At 37.7% G+C, this 13,332-nt stretch overlaps 1 protein-coding gene across 1 annotated transcript in view; it reads right to left on the bottom strand.

Moving 5' to 3' along the window:
- drp2 (dystrophin related protein 2) overlaps positions 1–12,461 on the bottom strand; it is a 94,343-nt gene extending 81,882 nt beyond the window's left edge. Inside the window, exons 1-2 of the mRNA XM_067388483.1 lie at positions 12,321–12,461; positions 5,240–5,408 (exon numbers count right to left, since the gene is read on the bottom strand). Coding sequence (XP_067244584.1) covers positions 5,240–5,286 — 47 coding nt within the window. The 5' untranslated portion in view covers positions 5,287–5,408; positions 12,321–12,461. The remainder of the gene's footprint in view (positions 1–5,239; positions 5,409–12,320) is intronic.
- Positions 12,462–13,332: the final 871 nt, after the last annotated feature.

The raw sequence follows: 13,332 nt of genomic DNA on the forward strand, positions 1-13,332 counted from the left end.
ACTGTACCATTAGCTTCCCCAATGCAAAACTTCTGCCAAGTTAGGGATGATACTGTAAGTGTCTGGCAGCTTCTCCTAGCGAAAATATGATTCAGCCTCATTACAATTTCTCATTTCTCTAAGGGACAGATATTCACATGCTGAGCACCCCATGCTGTTGGTTGTTTGTGCCCATGCATGATTATTATTTTCTCTAAGAGTTGTCGGAGGAGAGAATTTAACTGTCTCAGCAGCGCATTGTGTCTACCAAGCAAAAGAGAGCAATCCACTCGGCCTCACACTGATAGATGAGCGCAGCGGACAAGCTTTATTTGATTTAATCCCTACAAACACAGCCGGGTAGACTTATACTTAATAATTCATGCACTTCGAAATCCCTTTTGACTCGTTCATTCATTAGGGTGTCTGAATAGTGGGTATATTTGCAAGACCTAGCAAAAAACTCAAAACAACACAGCATACCTTTCACAAACATTTCCTCCCCCCCACCCCCCAGTTGCCCTTCATCTCTGGTCCCATGTCATGATGCAACTGATGCGGTTCACAAGACTGAACAACTGTCTGGTACAAACACAAATATGGATTTCAGCAAAGTTAGAAAAGGCTGTGTTTACCACTGACTGCAACATTTCGAAAGTTCCTCATAATGAGTAGACTATGTCAGAATATGGGCTGAACTCAAAATAACCCTGCTGAAAATTTCTGAGGTGGCCCAGAATGGATGGGAACAGGAGCAAAAACATGATGTACAGTATAGTTCCATTAAAGCGATCATGACATAAAGAATCTAATTGTCCTTGATCTTTTGGCATATAGGGGTGCTTTCACACCTGCCTCATTTAGTTTAGTTGAATCGCACTAGAGTTCGTTGTCCCCCTTTGTGCGGTTCTTTGGGCAGGTGTGAAAGCAGCAATCGCACTCGGGTATGCACCAAAAGTGGACCAAACAAGCGTACTGAGACCTCCTTGAAGAGGTAGTCTCGGTACGCTTTCAAACAAACTCTGGAGCAGTTCGCGTGAAATGTGAAAGCAATCCGACCCAACAAACCAAACGATATCATAATTCATAACGGGAAATGTGTTATATAAAAGTGTTATATAAAAAGCAGTAGTGTCTGATTATGTGAGTGAGCACATTTGTTACCGTAGTTAAAAACCAAAGAGCGCCTCTTCATCTTAAAATGTTGTGTAATTGCGCTTCTCCGTGCAGGAATGCTGTCCCGACGAAGCCTTGATTCCTGCTCTACAGCATTATAACATTCACATATGGTATCGACATGGTTGGCCTACTAGACAGCGCTGGGAGATCCAGAGAAAGCGTGTTTAAATTTGCCGCAGTATTAATATGAATGTAGTATATAATTTAACAGCGGGAATGACGGCTGCATTCGTATAGTGTTTTTATGAATCACGGCAGATACAAAAAATCCACAATAAGCTCATGGAGCTAACCTGTCACTCATTTAGATGGATGATGCTGAGAAAACTCTGACCAATAAGAGGACAGTTGTACTCGCATGCGACATGCATAAATGCTTTGAAATGCTGCCTTGTGAAAGCGAAGTGAACCAAGAAGAAAATGCAACATTGTAACAAATTTAGTCCCTGTTTCGGAACAAAACAAATGATCCACAGGTATGAAAAGGCTCTAAGAGGTCTTTGTATCATTAATACATCCTGCAAGTTCCATAACTTAAAACGTTGTTGTCATCAATAAAAAAGCATTATAATCAAGCTGTAAAAAAGCTTAGTTTGGATCTGAGGTGGCATGTGACATCACAGGGACAGTCATTTGAATACGACTGCCTCTGGAGCAAGACAACAACTGCTACTTTTACATCATCACATCTTTATAGCTACAGACCTCCAAACTTTTTGTGGCCCTCATATTAGCTCAAGAACAGTGAGTAGAGAGCTTCCTGGAAAGAGTCTGGCAATCCAATGGACGAGTCTGGGTTTGGCAGTTGCCAGGAGAATGGTACTTGCCTGAATGCATTGTGCCAAGGGTAAAGTTTGGTGGAGGGGAGGATTATGGTGTGGGGTTGTTTTTCAGGGGTTGGGCTTGGCCCCTTAGTTCCAGTGAAAGGAACTCTTAATGCCTCAGCATGACTGCGCACCAGTGCACAAAGCAACTCCATATTAAACCCTATGGATTAAGAATGGTATGTCATTAAAGTTCATGTGCACATAAAGGCAGGCGTCCCAAAACTTTTGGCTATAGTGTATATATATATATATATATATATATATATATATCAACTAAATATACCAACTATTCTGGAACAAGCAAGAACCCTGCAAACTGTAAGTAACGTTTGTAACGTTTTTCACTTTTAAACTGACACAGCTCTTTAAACAGAGCATTCAAATCAGAGAGCTAAAATCAGGGTAGAAATAACCATTAATTTCTAAATTATGACAATTTTTGATGTAAAAATCATTCATATTATAAGTGCCCCTCAGGAAATATTATAACATAATACAAAAAATCAAGTTCATGACCCCTTTAATCATTCAAAACCAAAACAAAACACTAATGTTTCCTGCAAAGCTATTGACCACCACTATACTGAATCTACATAAACATACAATGATCCGCGTTAGTCAAAATGACTCTTGAGAGTCATATCTTTTTAGTGACTCAAAAACTGGTTGTTTATACTGTATGATAATGTGTAGTTAAAAGAGACATCTTTTAAATTATGTTGTTTTGTAAAAAATAATGAATTAGTGAAATGCTACCAGTTAGTTAACTGCATTTATGCAGCTAAAAACTCTTTAAATTCACTTTTGGAACAATTGTTTTAAATGTACATACTTCATGATGTCCTCATTTTGCAACATACTTCTGTGGCAAGTGAATGCAATAAGAACAGCATTTCCCTTTTTCTAAATATGTCTTCCTCAAAAGTACTAAAAGAATTATAAATGATTTTTTTATAGAACCAGAATTGTTAGAAGGAATCAGAACTAGAAGCATTAAAAAAAATAACTATTTACATCTCTCTTTTTTTTTTTTTTTTTTTTTTTTTTTGGCAGGTGTATCAGCAGGGTTATTCTGGTGAAGCTTGCTGACCAAAGAAAATCTTGCTGGATAGCCTTGTTAAAACACCAGGTCACCAGCACACCAGCATCCGAAACACAACAAATTGTGATAACAAGCAATGCTGGGAAGCTAAGCAGAAAGATAATATGTTTCTTGAACAATCTGAGACAATAATAATTATTCCAACACATTTAATAGAATGAGTATTTTTACATTATTTTGAAATTGTTATTTGAAACATTAATTTCTGCATTTGGTTCCATAAATGGTGTTTTATTAACAATGTTTGGGAGTAGCACGTTCAGATAATTAACCTAATTAACACGAAAGGAGCGCATTTCAGTCAATCAGTTCAATTAATGATAAGAGGTAAACAGTATACAGCAGACTTACCTAACTTTACTCTTTGGAACAACATGAGGACAAGAAAATTATGACAGTATTTTCATTTTTGGGTGAACTATCCCTTTAATGGACTACAACTGACAAAAGATGCATGCTGCCAGCAGAGTTAACAATCTACCTTTAATAATTTAAAGAAAGTTTAAGGACATTTACTTCCAAAACAAGCACACAGCCTTGACAGAATATTCCATTTTCTCTCTCTATTTCAGACTGCAGAATGCAGAACTGCACAAAATACATTCAGCACATGTCAAGTTTGACATGACTGTAGACCCATTAGCAAAAGGGATTTTAACATTCTAATCTCCAAGCCTAAAAACTCAGAGAAAGGACAGCAATTAGCATGCTCTTAGTGCTCAATCAAGCCTTTTTCTCCCTGCAGTTGAAAAGATGGGATGCAGCTTTGAGGATAGCTGAAAGGTCACCATTCTATTCCCTGCCATTTAGTGCTGATCATGGAACAGAACTGAACTGGACCAGAATGCCCTTCTTTTTATTACTTTTACCACTGCAAGCTCTGCACTTATACTTCACAATGTAAATCTACAGTATGTGGAATGATATCACAAAAGAGCTTTAACTTCAAAATACAGCGTGATACAGTTCTGAATTATAATCAAAGTTGTAACAGTTCAGATGTGTTAATTATTCACAATCTACAAAAACAAAGAGATGCTTTGAACAGATTTAGGGATGTGGGTTTTGAGTCACACCATAAGCACCCACTCACAGCTGTGCCATCAGAGAGGTGAGAAACATCCAGGCACGTCTGCAGTCACACATTCCCAGCATGCTTCTGTCCACCCATATACCCCCTCAGCCACATAGCCCCCCGGTCACAGCACATTCACTGCCGTGTGAGTGGACCCCAATGAAGCCAAACATTCTGATTAAAATGACAAAGACGAGCTCTGTTCTGCCCCGCTAGCAAGTGTGTTTGATTTCTTTCTGTCACAGTGCCTTAGAAAGAAAAAAACTGCAAAAATTTCAAGTAAATTATTCATGTTGTTTTGTGCTCTGAAACACAATCTACAAAATCAAGTAGTTATTCAGCATTAGACATAAAACTACAGTTCTACAAAAACACCAATGCAGAGACAACAAAAACACTTGCCCTAATCCATTAATTTAATATATATATATTTAAATATATATATTGCTTCCAAACTAAATCAAAACTTAATTTAATCCTACTAAAAGGTCTGCCATTGCATTTTACAGATGCCAAAGCTGAAAAATCAGGCCAGTAGATAGAAGGGACATCTGTCTGTCAAAACACAGCCAGCTGAAAAAGTCAGCCACCGAAACGCTGGTGCAATATAATCCCAGAGGGTCTTTTGTAGAGGCCACTTAGTATTCCATCCATTTCCATTACATGTGATGTTGTATAGCTGTAGCTTTCCTTCTGGGCCAGATGATGTCAGCATACTGACAAGGGCTCTGCTACTATTGGCTACCCTGGGATGATCTTATTACCCCGTGCCGCAGGGAAGATGTCTAAACCAATCACACCCTGTTCAATTTATCCCCAGTGAAAAGTTGGGGTCGAGACTGTAATTATGAGGCTAAGTATGTAAACAAAGCACCTTGCATTACAGACATAGATATAAATTACATGCAAAACAGCCCAAACACAATCAACGGTTTCATTAGTGCCTCTGAGACTGGGACAATTTGCAATATGTGCATCTCTAACTGGTGCTATACTGAGGAAAGGTTAATAATCCCCAGAAGACAATGAATCTAATATTTGTGTGATATAAGCAGATGAACAAAAAATTTGGCATACCTGATGTTGTGGGATTTGCGCTTGATCTCGTTCCAGCAGAGATTCATGTCGTGATCAGGGTTCTTGTTCCTTTGCCCCCTGCACTGGGTGGGCAGCTCCTGCCCCTCAGGATCCACCGCCGACTGGCAGGGTACACAGTGGCATCCCGGCCACGAGGGCCGCCCTGCAGCTGCAACATACACAGTTAAGGATTTAGAGAACTCCCATAACCATACAAATTATAATAAACTCTCCGCTCAAGTTAAAAGTTGTTAAAGTTAAAAGAAGAACTTTTAAAATTGCTTTTTTTTAATTCCACGGCCCACATCTTGTGTATTTGCTCTGTCATGCAATAAAAAAATTCTGCTGTGGATTCCTTTGGAGCTTTTTTCATTAGTTGAGCAAACATAGACACAACAACTGTATAAAATGTAAGTTTTTTGTATAAAATGTAAATTACTTGATATTAACTGCTTGTTTATGGAACTGCATAGGCTTATAAAAGCAATATCACAGTCTCAATGGTGCTCTGATGATATCCTGAACTTCAACACTCTTACTTGCATAATATTGCTTGATTATAGCCTGTTTTTCCATTATTTTATATCGAGAGACATAGAGGAGGAGGAGGAGGAGATGACTCATTCAACACATTATTTAGTGGCTGTATAGAACTCCCACTTTTCCATTGGCTGTTTTTTATCCTGAATTAATGTCCATGTGCCTGAAAATACTGCAATTTAGCTGAAGATGCAATTTTGTGATACCGTTGTTGGTGATATATTTGCTGATATAAAGATAATTTCTGGCAATTCGGTCTTTCCCCGTTCAAGTAGAGAGAAGCTGTACAGTACTTGCAAGCCTACTGACTAGAAATGATCTGCCAGGAAATGTTGCCAAGATGGCCACTGAGTGAACTAACTTGCCTTAAAGGGACTTTGTTAGAGATGACAGAAAACTATAAGGAGATAAAGGGTGTTTTGGAAAATAGCCTGAGCCAGACTTGAACTACATGGGTTGTGCCACATCTCCATCTTATATGTTATTGTAATCAAACAGCAGTGATCCCTCAATGAACAGGTACAGGAACAAACAAATACCTACTTGTAAAGGTGCACCTCAGCTGAACCCTGAAGCACACAGCAGATAAATATAATATTGGTAATGCCTGCAGGTCACGTAAGCTCTGTTTCTCTCAGCCAGAGTGGCAGCAACTCTGCTGTTACTTAAAGTACCACTGGAATTCAGCACACGTCCAGAGCAAAGGGACGGAGACACAATCATTCCAGCAAAAGTCTCATGATTAAGACGCTTTTCCTCGGTCATGAAACCCTTGTGTCTCATTCAATGCTGCTGTCAGACTGCCTATATGTCCTCTCTTTGCCTTTCATTAGGGAGTGACTAGCCATAGGAAGCGCTGGGACATTTACAGATGATTTGTGGGCTGGCAATGTCAATTTCATTTTAGGGATATATGATATCAGCACTGACTGATTGCTGATATTGTACATTTAAATGAATTTAAATTCAAATAAATGAATAAAATTTTGCATTAAAGGGATGTTTCACCATTGATTACTCATCTTCATGTCATTCCAAACCCATAAGAAAGCTCTCAGATTTCATCAGAAAGATGAATTCTGTGTTCTGAAGATGAACGAAAGTCTTACGGGTTTGGAACGATATGAAGATAAGTAATTAATGACAGAATTTTCATTTTTGGGTGAACCCTTTAAGCATTTTCCATCATCTAACACTTTAATCTTTAAAACACTGATAAATTAGTCACTAAAATGTGATGCCTAATTTATGTGGCAATTAAAATGATTTATTTTAGCCAAAAGAGTATATAAATGTAATGTCTGCCATTTAGCAGTGATTGACCATAGCATGAAAATAATAGATCTGTTTTGAGAATCATTACAAATTCACAATGAAATCAAAAAATTAATACAACCTTGCTAATTATTATATTGAAAATGTTTGTCTATTTGCGAGGATTTGAACTCAGGTCTCTGCATCATATTGAGAGACGGCTGCCGTAAGCAAACTGCACTGTTTTTGCAATGTGAAAATAGCTATTTCAGACATACACTTCTGTTCAAAAGTTTGGAATCAGTATTTTTATATCAGAAAACTGGAGAAATTAATGCTGAAAATAAACCTCTGCCATAACAGGAATAAATAAAATGTGTGTACATGTATGAATTTGCAATACAGTTAGTGATTATACACTGAGTTATGATAGATATATATCCCCAGTTGTTTTGTAGTTCCATCCCATCCCTGTTTAGCCCCATCATCCCACAAATCATCTACAGTACTCAAACCCTTCCCTTGGGAACCCATGCTAAATGACCATGACGACATACTGTCACCTAGTCACTGCTGCATAATCACAGCCGACATCTGTGCAGAAATAAACACATCCGGCTGTCCAGGCCCATACGGCCGTGACATATAGCCAAAACAAACAGAACCTGAGATGTGTCTCAATGAGAAATTCTGTATGCCATGTTCCCCAGAGCATTAAGTGAATTAATGCCTCCACATGGCTCTAATGCATCCCTTCTTCAGGCGGTTCCTCTTAATTCACTGTCATTTTTCAGTCTTTCTTGAATCTCTCTCTCTCTCTCTGTTTAATCCACTGTCTCTGTGATTAATCCTGGTTGTTTATGGTTCATCAGATAGCTAGATGGAGGCGTCAGATATTGTTAAAACTCAAAATGATCAGGGGATATTAAGGTGGGACATTAAGGTAGGACCTGTGGTAGAAGGGCGAACACCTGCAGTGCAGGATCTCTTCCTGTTTTGCATTTATGTGCCATTATAAGTCCCAGCTCAGGCCCTCGCTGCTCAGTGATTTGTGTATTTGACAAAAAATGTGCTGAATAGGCTCAAAACAAAAACAGTTGCGGAAATGAGCCTCTGGCGAGGACTTACGGAGAAGCTTTTCCTCCAATCAGAGACGACTGGATGGAGTGCATTCCGCTGTCTACTGCCAGGACCCTGCACCACTTCATTGGGCCCAGGCAGCACAGGGACTGGCGCGCCTACAGAAATCCTACACCTCCCGTGCCAAACATGCACAAACATGCACAAATTTACACCAATTGCCTGTGGATACAGTTCTTTGGATTTCAAATGCACTACATGAATCTATATAAAAGAGCCTGGAGCTTATTGTCATATGGGTTGTTACAAGGGCTATATCTCAGCAAGTATAATGTTTTAAGTCGATTATAGCATTGATTTTGTATGTTGGTTTCAAACACTTCTTGGTTCAAACAACTCTTCACAAAAGAATAATTATTGTGCATTTAATTCTTCAAACTAAATGTAAATATCATATTTTGCTGTTGGCTGAACAAGTGAAAATAAATTAACATACAGTTAGACAAGAGTTATTTATATAATGAAGGTAGATTTGAACTGAAAGGTTAATTATTTAATTAATAATAATATTTTTGGTACCGTTTTGTGCCTTATAATTGGTTGACTGTTTTTTTTTTAGAAAAAAAGGACATTAAAGGTGTCATATGCCACTTTTACAAGATGTAAAATAAGTCTCTGATGTCTTCACAGTGTATATCGTCGCTGCCCGATGAAACTCACGTATGTACAAAACGGTTACTTTTCAGGAAGTGAAAAAAACACCGTATTTCAAAAGCAGTTGAATGTAGCATTGTCATACTTGGTACGGCATCTTTACATGTAACCATATTCTTGCCAGTGTAATGATATAATCCACATTTGACCAACATTGAGTTTAAATGGACATACGTGCATATTTTACAATAACGGTGGTCGATATGCGTTCTTCCGATCATTAATTAGAATGGCCAAGTCGTGTTTCATATTGACAGATGAATACGCTCAGTTTATTAAATAGCCTACGTCTTAGTTTATTAAATACGCTTAGTTTATTTAATATTAATTATAAATTTATTAAATGTCTCTTGCAAACTATGAAGGGACAATGAATCAATACACTGACATGGTAATGCTAGACAGATACTTTGTTTGCACAGTCCTACCGTAATTTTGTCACTCCTAGACGTACGTCTGGTGTCAGGGGGGGAAAGTTTACCTCGATAAAGGAAAGTCATTGTCTCACCAGGCTATGTTTATTTGGCAATGTAACCTCACAGTGTTATTCGGCTATCCAGTGCTGAGCTTCGATGAAACTTCACGAGACCGGCGAGATGCTTCCACAGGGCGGGAGATACGCAGCGTGATTGACAGCTTTGACACCAAATGGATATACATGAAAATCAGATGACATGATTTCACAACTTTTCATTGGCCATTTAGATATGTGAAGCATACTGTATACGGAAATGAACCTGGACATTCAATCCGTCGAAAAATCTTAAAATCGGCAAAATGGACATACGCGGTTTACATCGGACAGCGACGATATGTGAAGTTTTAGCTCAAAATACCTTATACAGATCATTTTTATAGCATGTTAAATTTGTCACTTTTTGTCCGTTATTGTGTGTCCCTTTAAATGCAAAAGAGCTGCTGCTCTCAAAAGGGGGGCGGAGTTTCAGGAGCTAGTGTTAGCACTTAGCAGCTCCGAACTGAAACTGAAAATGTCAGAAAATGTTCAGTCTTTTATGTTCAAACCGGAGTCGGACAATGACGAAGAGACTCAAGAAGAAGTGACAACATGTAGAATGCAACAGGATGTTTCTGAATGGTTAGCTGATGAATTTATGTTGTAGCTGATGTGGAGTTAACTATCTTAAAGTCATTAAATAGCATACTCTGTCATGTTAATCTATAAAACGCTTGTGTAAAATGCTTACAGAGCCAGAGAATATATGCTGCATGAAGATAAAACAGGTATAGCTTAGTTTAATTACGGTCATAACTTGTCATTTTGTCATCTTGCTTTTATGACATGCTATTGCATTTGTGTTACATACTATATTGCAATAACATGGCCTCACCCCTTCGTTGCGTGTTATTGGGGGCAGGGTTTATGTAAATTTTAAGGTTTGTGATGTCACTAATCCAGGAAGAAGCTCGTTGTAGTCCCTACCAGCTGTTTGTTGTAGTCCTTAAACAGAGAATGCTTTAAAAGAAAATATCTCTCTTTGCATTGAACTTTCAGCACTGTAACTTTGCAGATACTGTTTATGCTTAAGCAGCAACATTACACACTAACTAAAGTTAAAAAAAGTGAAATCGCTATGAACCACTACTTTAAATAACCTATAACAGCTGATTTAATGGAATGTTCCTAATGTGCCCCACAATGAAGAACTGTATCTCTTGGGAAATAAAATTGGAAAAGATTTTTTTAGCAAATTGACTTAAGGAATACAGAAAATGAACCCACACTGAATGTATACTACATTTAAAAAATTTGGGATCAGTAATTTTTTTATTTTTTTTTTAAGAAATTAATATTTTTATTCAATTGATCAAAAGTATCATTAAAGACATTTAAAATGTTACAAAAGATTTCTAATTTAAATAAATGATGTTCTTCTGAACTTTCTATTCATCAAAGAATTCTGAAAAATGTATAATGGTTTCCACAAAAATATTAAGCAATACAACTGCTTTTAAAGTTGATAATAAGAAATCTTCCTTGCACCAAATCAGCATATTAGGATGATTTCTGAAAGATCATGTGACACTGATGAATGGAGTAATGGCTGCTGAAAAATCATACATCATAATTACATTATAAAGTACAGTACTGTGAAAAAGTCTTAGGCCACCACCAGCTTTGTTTAGCAAAGTTTTAATGACCATCCATACTTATTTTTTGGTCTTTATTATGATACAAACAGAAAATACAGGAAATATGTAGACAAAAAGTAAAAAAAAAAAAAAAAAGAACAAAATGGCTTCTTTAAGCAAAAATCGGTATTTATTGTGACCTCCTGGACTTCTTCCAGTTTCTAAAAGAAGAAAATCTGAGAAACTTCTCATCATATTTTGCAAGTTTTCTTGGCCTTCCAGTCCTTTTCCATTCTGAATAAATAAGCTTTCCATTGATGTATGGTTTGTTAGGATAGGGCAATATTTGGGCGAGATACAACTATTTGAAAATCTGGAATCTGTGGGTACCAAAAAAAAAAAATCTAAATATTGAAAGTCCTTAGCAACACATATCCACTACTATATAAATATTTTTTATATATATTTACAGTAGGAAATTAAAAAAAAATATCTTCATGGAACATGATATTTACTGAATATCCTAATGATTTTTGGCATAAAAGAAAAATCAATAATTTTGACCCATACAATGTATTATTGGCTATTGCTACAAATATACCCGCGTGACTTATGACTGGTTTTGTGGTCCAGGGTCACATATATGGTCATTATACCATTGCTAAAACAACATCAAATGGTGGCCTAAGACTTTTGCACAGTACTGTACACATTATAAATAATTAAAATAGTCATCTTAAACTGTAAAAATATTTCACAATTTTATTGTTTTTCCTGTGTTTTTATTAAATGCAGGCGAGCATAAAAGACTTTCAAAAACATTTAAAAAAAAAAAATCTTACCAACCTAAAACGTTTAAACGGTATATACACTGTATACTCGCTATAGTTAAAAGTCTATTTCATTGGATCTTTGTTGGTTTAATACACATTACAAGTGAAGATCTAATTTAATTAATAATTTATTCTATAATATTTCTATCTTTCTTCTTGGTTCAAACCATTTTATGCAATACAAGAGAAAGTTACAGACAGACTTCTTCAGTGTATCTTCAGTTGACTCAGAGATGCACAACATATAGTATTAAAAAGGAAGGTCAACTAACACACTACAGTATGTGCAGGATGATTCATTGACCAGTGCTGAGCCACAGAGCTTTAACTTCGCTCTGTCTTCAAAGACTGACAATATTGTTGTTACTAAAATAAAACACTCAGTTGGAAGCACAATGTCATCTCAAATGCCTTAGAAGCATGAATGTAAGGTGATCAAAGCCTGTAAAGGAGACAGGATATGTAACATTTAAAAAGAAGATCTTGATAATCTGATTCAGGCCTCAGTGCACTGTGAAAAACGTCTGCTCTTTGAACGCTACAGTCGACAAGACAGTGATAGTTCTTACCTCAGAAAGGAGACCACCTCAGGAGCTCTGCCTCTGACAACAGCATGTGCATTCAAGAGCCTGTCTCTCGTTATATACACCTATGGATTCTTTCCTTTGTCATCCACAGTGGGTGAGTTGGGCTTACAGAGATGGTCTGCTGTTTATGGTCTGGAAGGAGTGCTCAAATACTGCAAGAGTCCTTCTATCAAATGCACTATTGTCCTTCACATTCCACATCACACCAACCTGACTTGTCCACCCACCGGGCTAGCAAAATGCCATGTACATAATCCAGCAGGCTGCAACTGGCTGCCCGCCTGTCTAAGTGACACTCAACACATGGCAGCTGGCCAATGTCCTCCTCTCTGGCCTACCCAGAGTCCTCCTGTGGTGCTGGGTATTCCCTACTTCTCAAACAAACTCCAATTGACCTCTGTGTATTCATTACTTCCTGGCTGGACCAAATGCTAGATGTGATAAGGTTTAGCTGTTGAGGACCAACTCTCCTAATGCACCAGAGGTCTATAAAACCTTGAGAGTGCCATCTATTAACATCCCTTCCATCCCAGTGGCAGATTTGGATTCGCTGGCGGATTCGCTATTTACATGGCAGAATTTGCAATCGGAAAGATGTTTGTGTGCTGCTGTGCATCCCTGTGTGTGTAATAAGCAGAGTGTACACGTGTTGTGCGCCTGCCTACAAGGCGGCCTTTAAATAATAAAAAATAAATAAATACTGCACGATTGACTTTAGACCAGGTTTTTGTTGGTCAATGGCGCAGTCATATTCAGTTGCTTCAAAATAGCAACACGCCAACAATGCACCTGAAAACACCTCGTTTTCAGACCGGCACGCCTATGGGCGAACAGATAGGCGCGAGTGCATTTGCTATTTAAATAACGTGGTGCTGGACGTGAAAATGATAACTGCGTCAGGGCTGAAACTAGCAAAAAACACTTGCATTGCACCTGGCATCGCATTGTGTCGGGTGTATGATAGGGCCCTTAATGTTACACAATATTTGTATTT

This window comes from Chanodichthys erythropterus, chromosome 1, assembly GCF_024489055.1.
Source record: "Chanodichthys erythropterus isolate Z2021 chromosome 1, ASM2448905v1, whole genome shotgun sequence".
In the NCBI taxonomy this organism is placed as follows: domain Eukaryota; kingdom Metazoa; phylum Chordata; class Actinopteri; order Cypriniformes; family Xenocyprididae; genus Chanodichthys; species Chanodichthys erythropterus.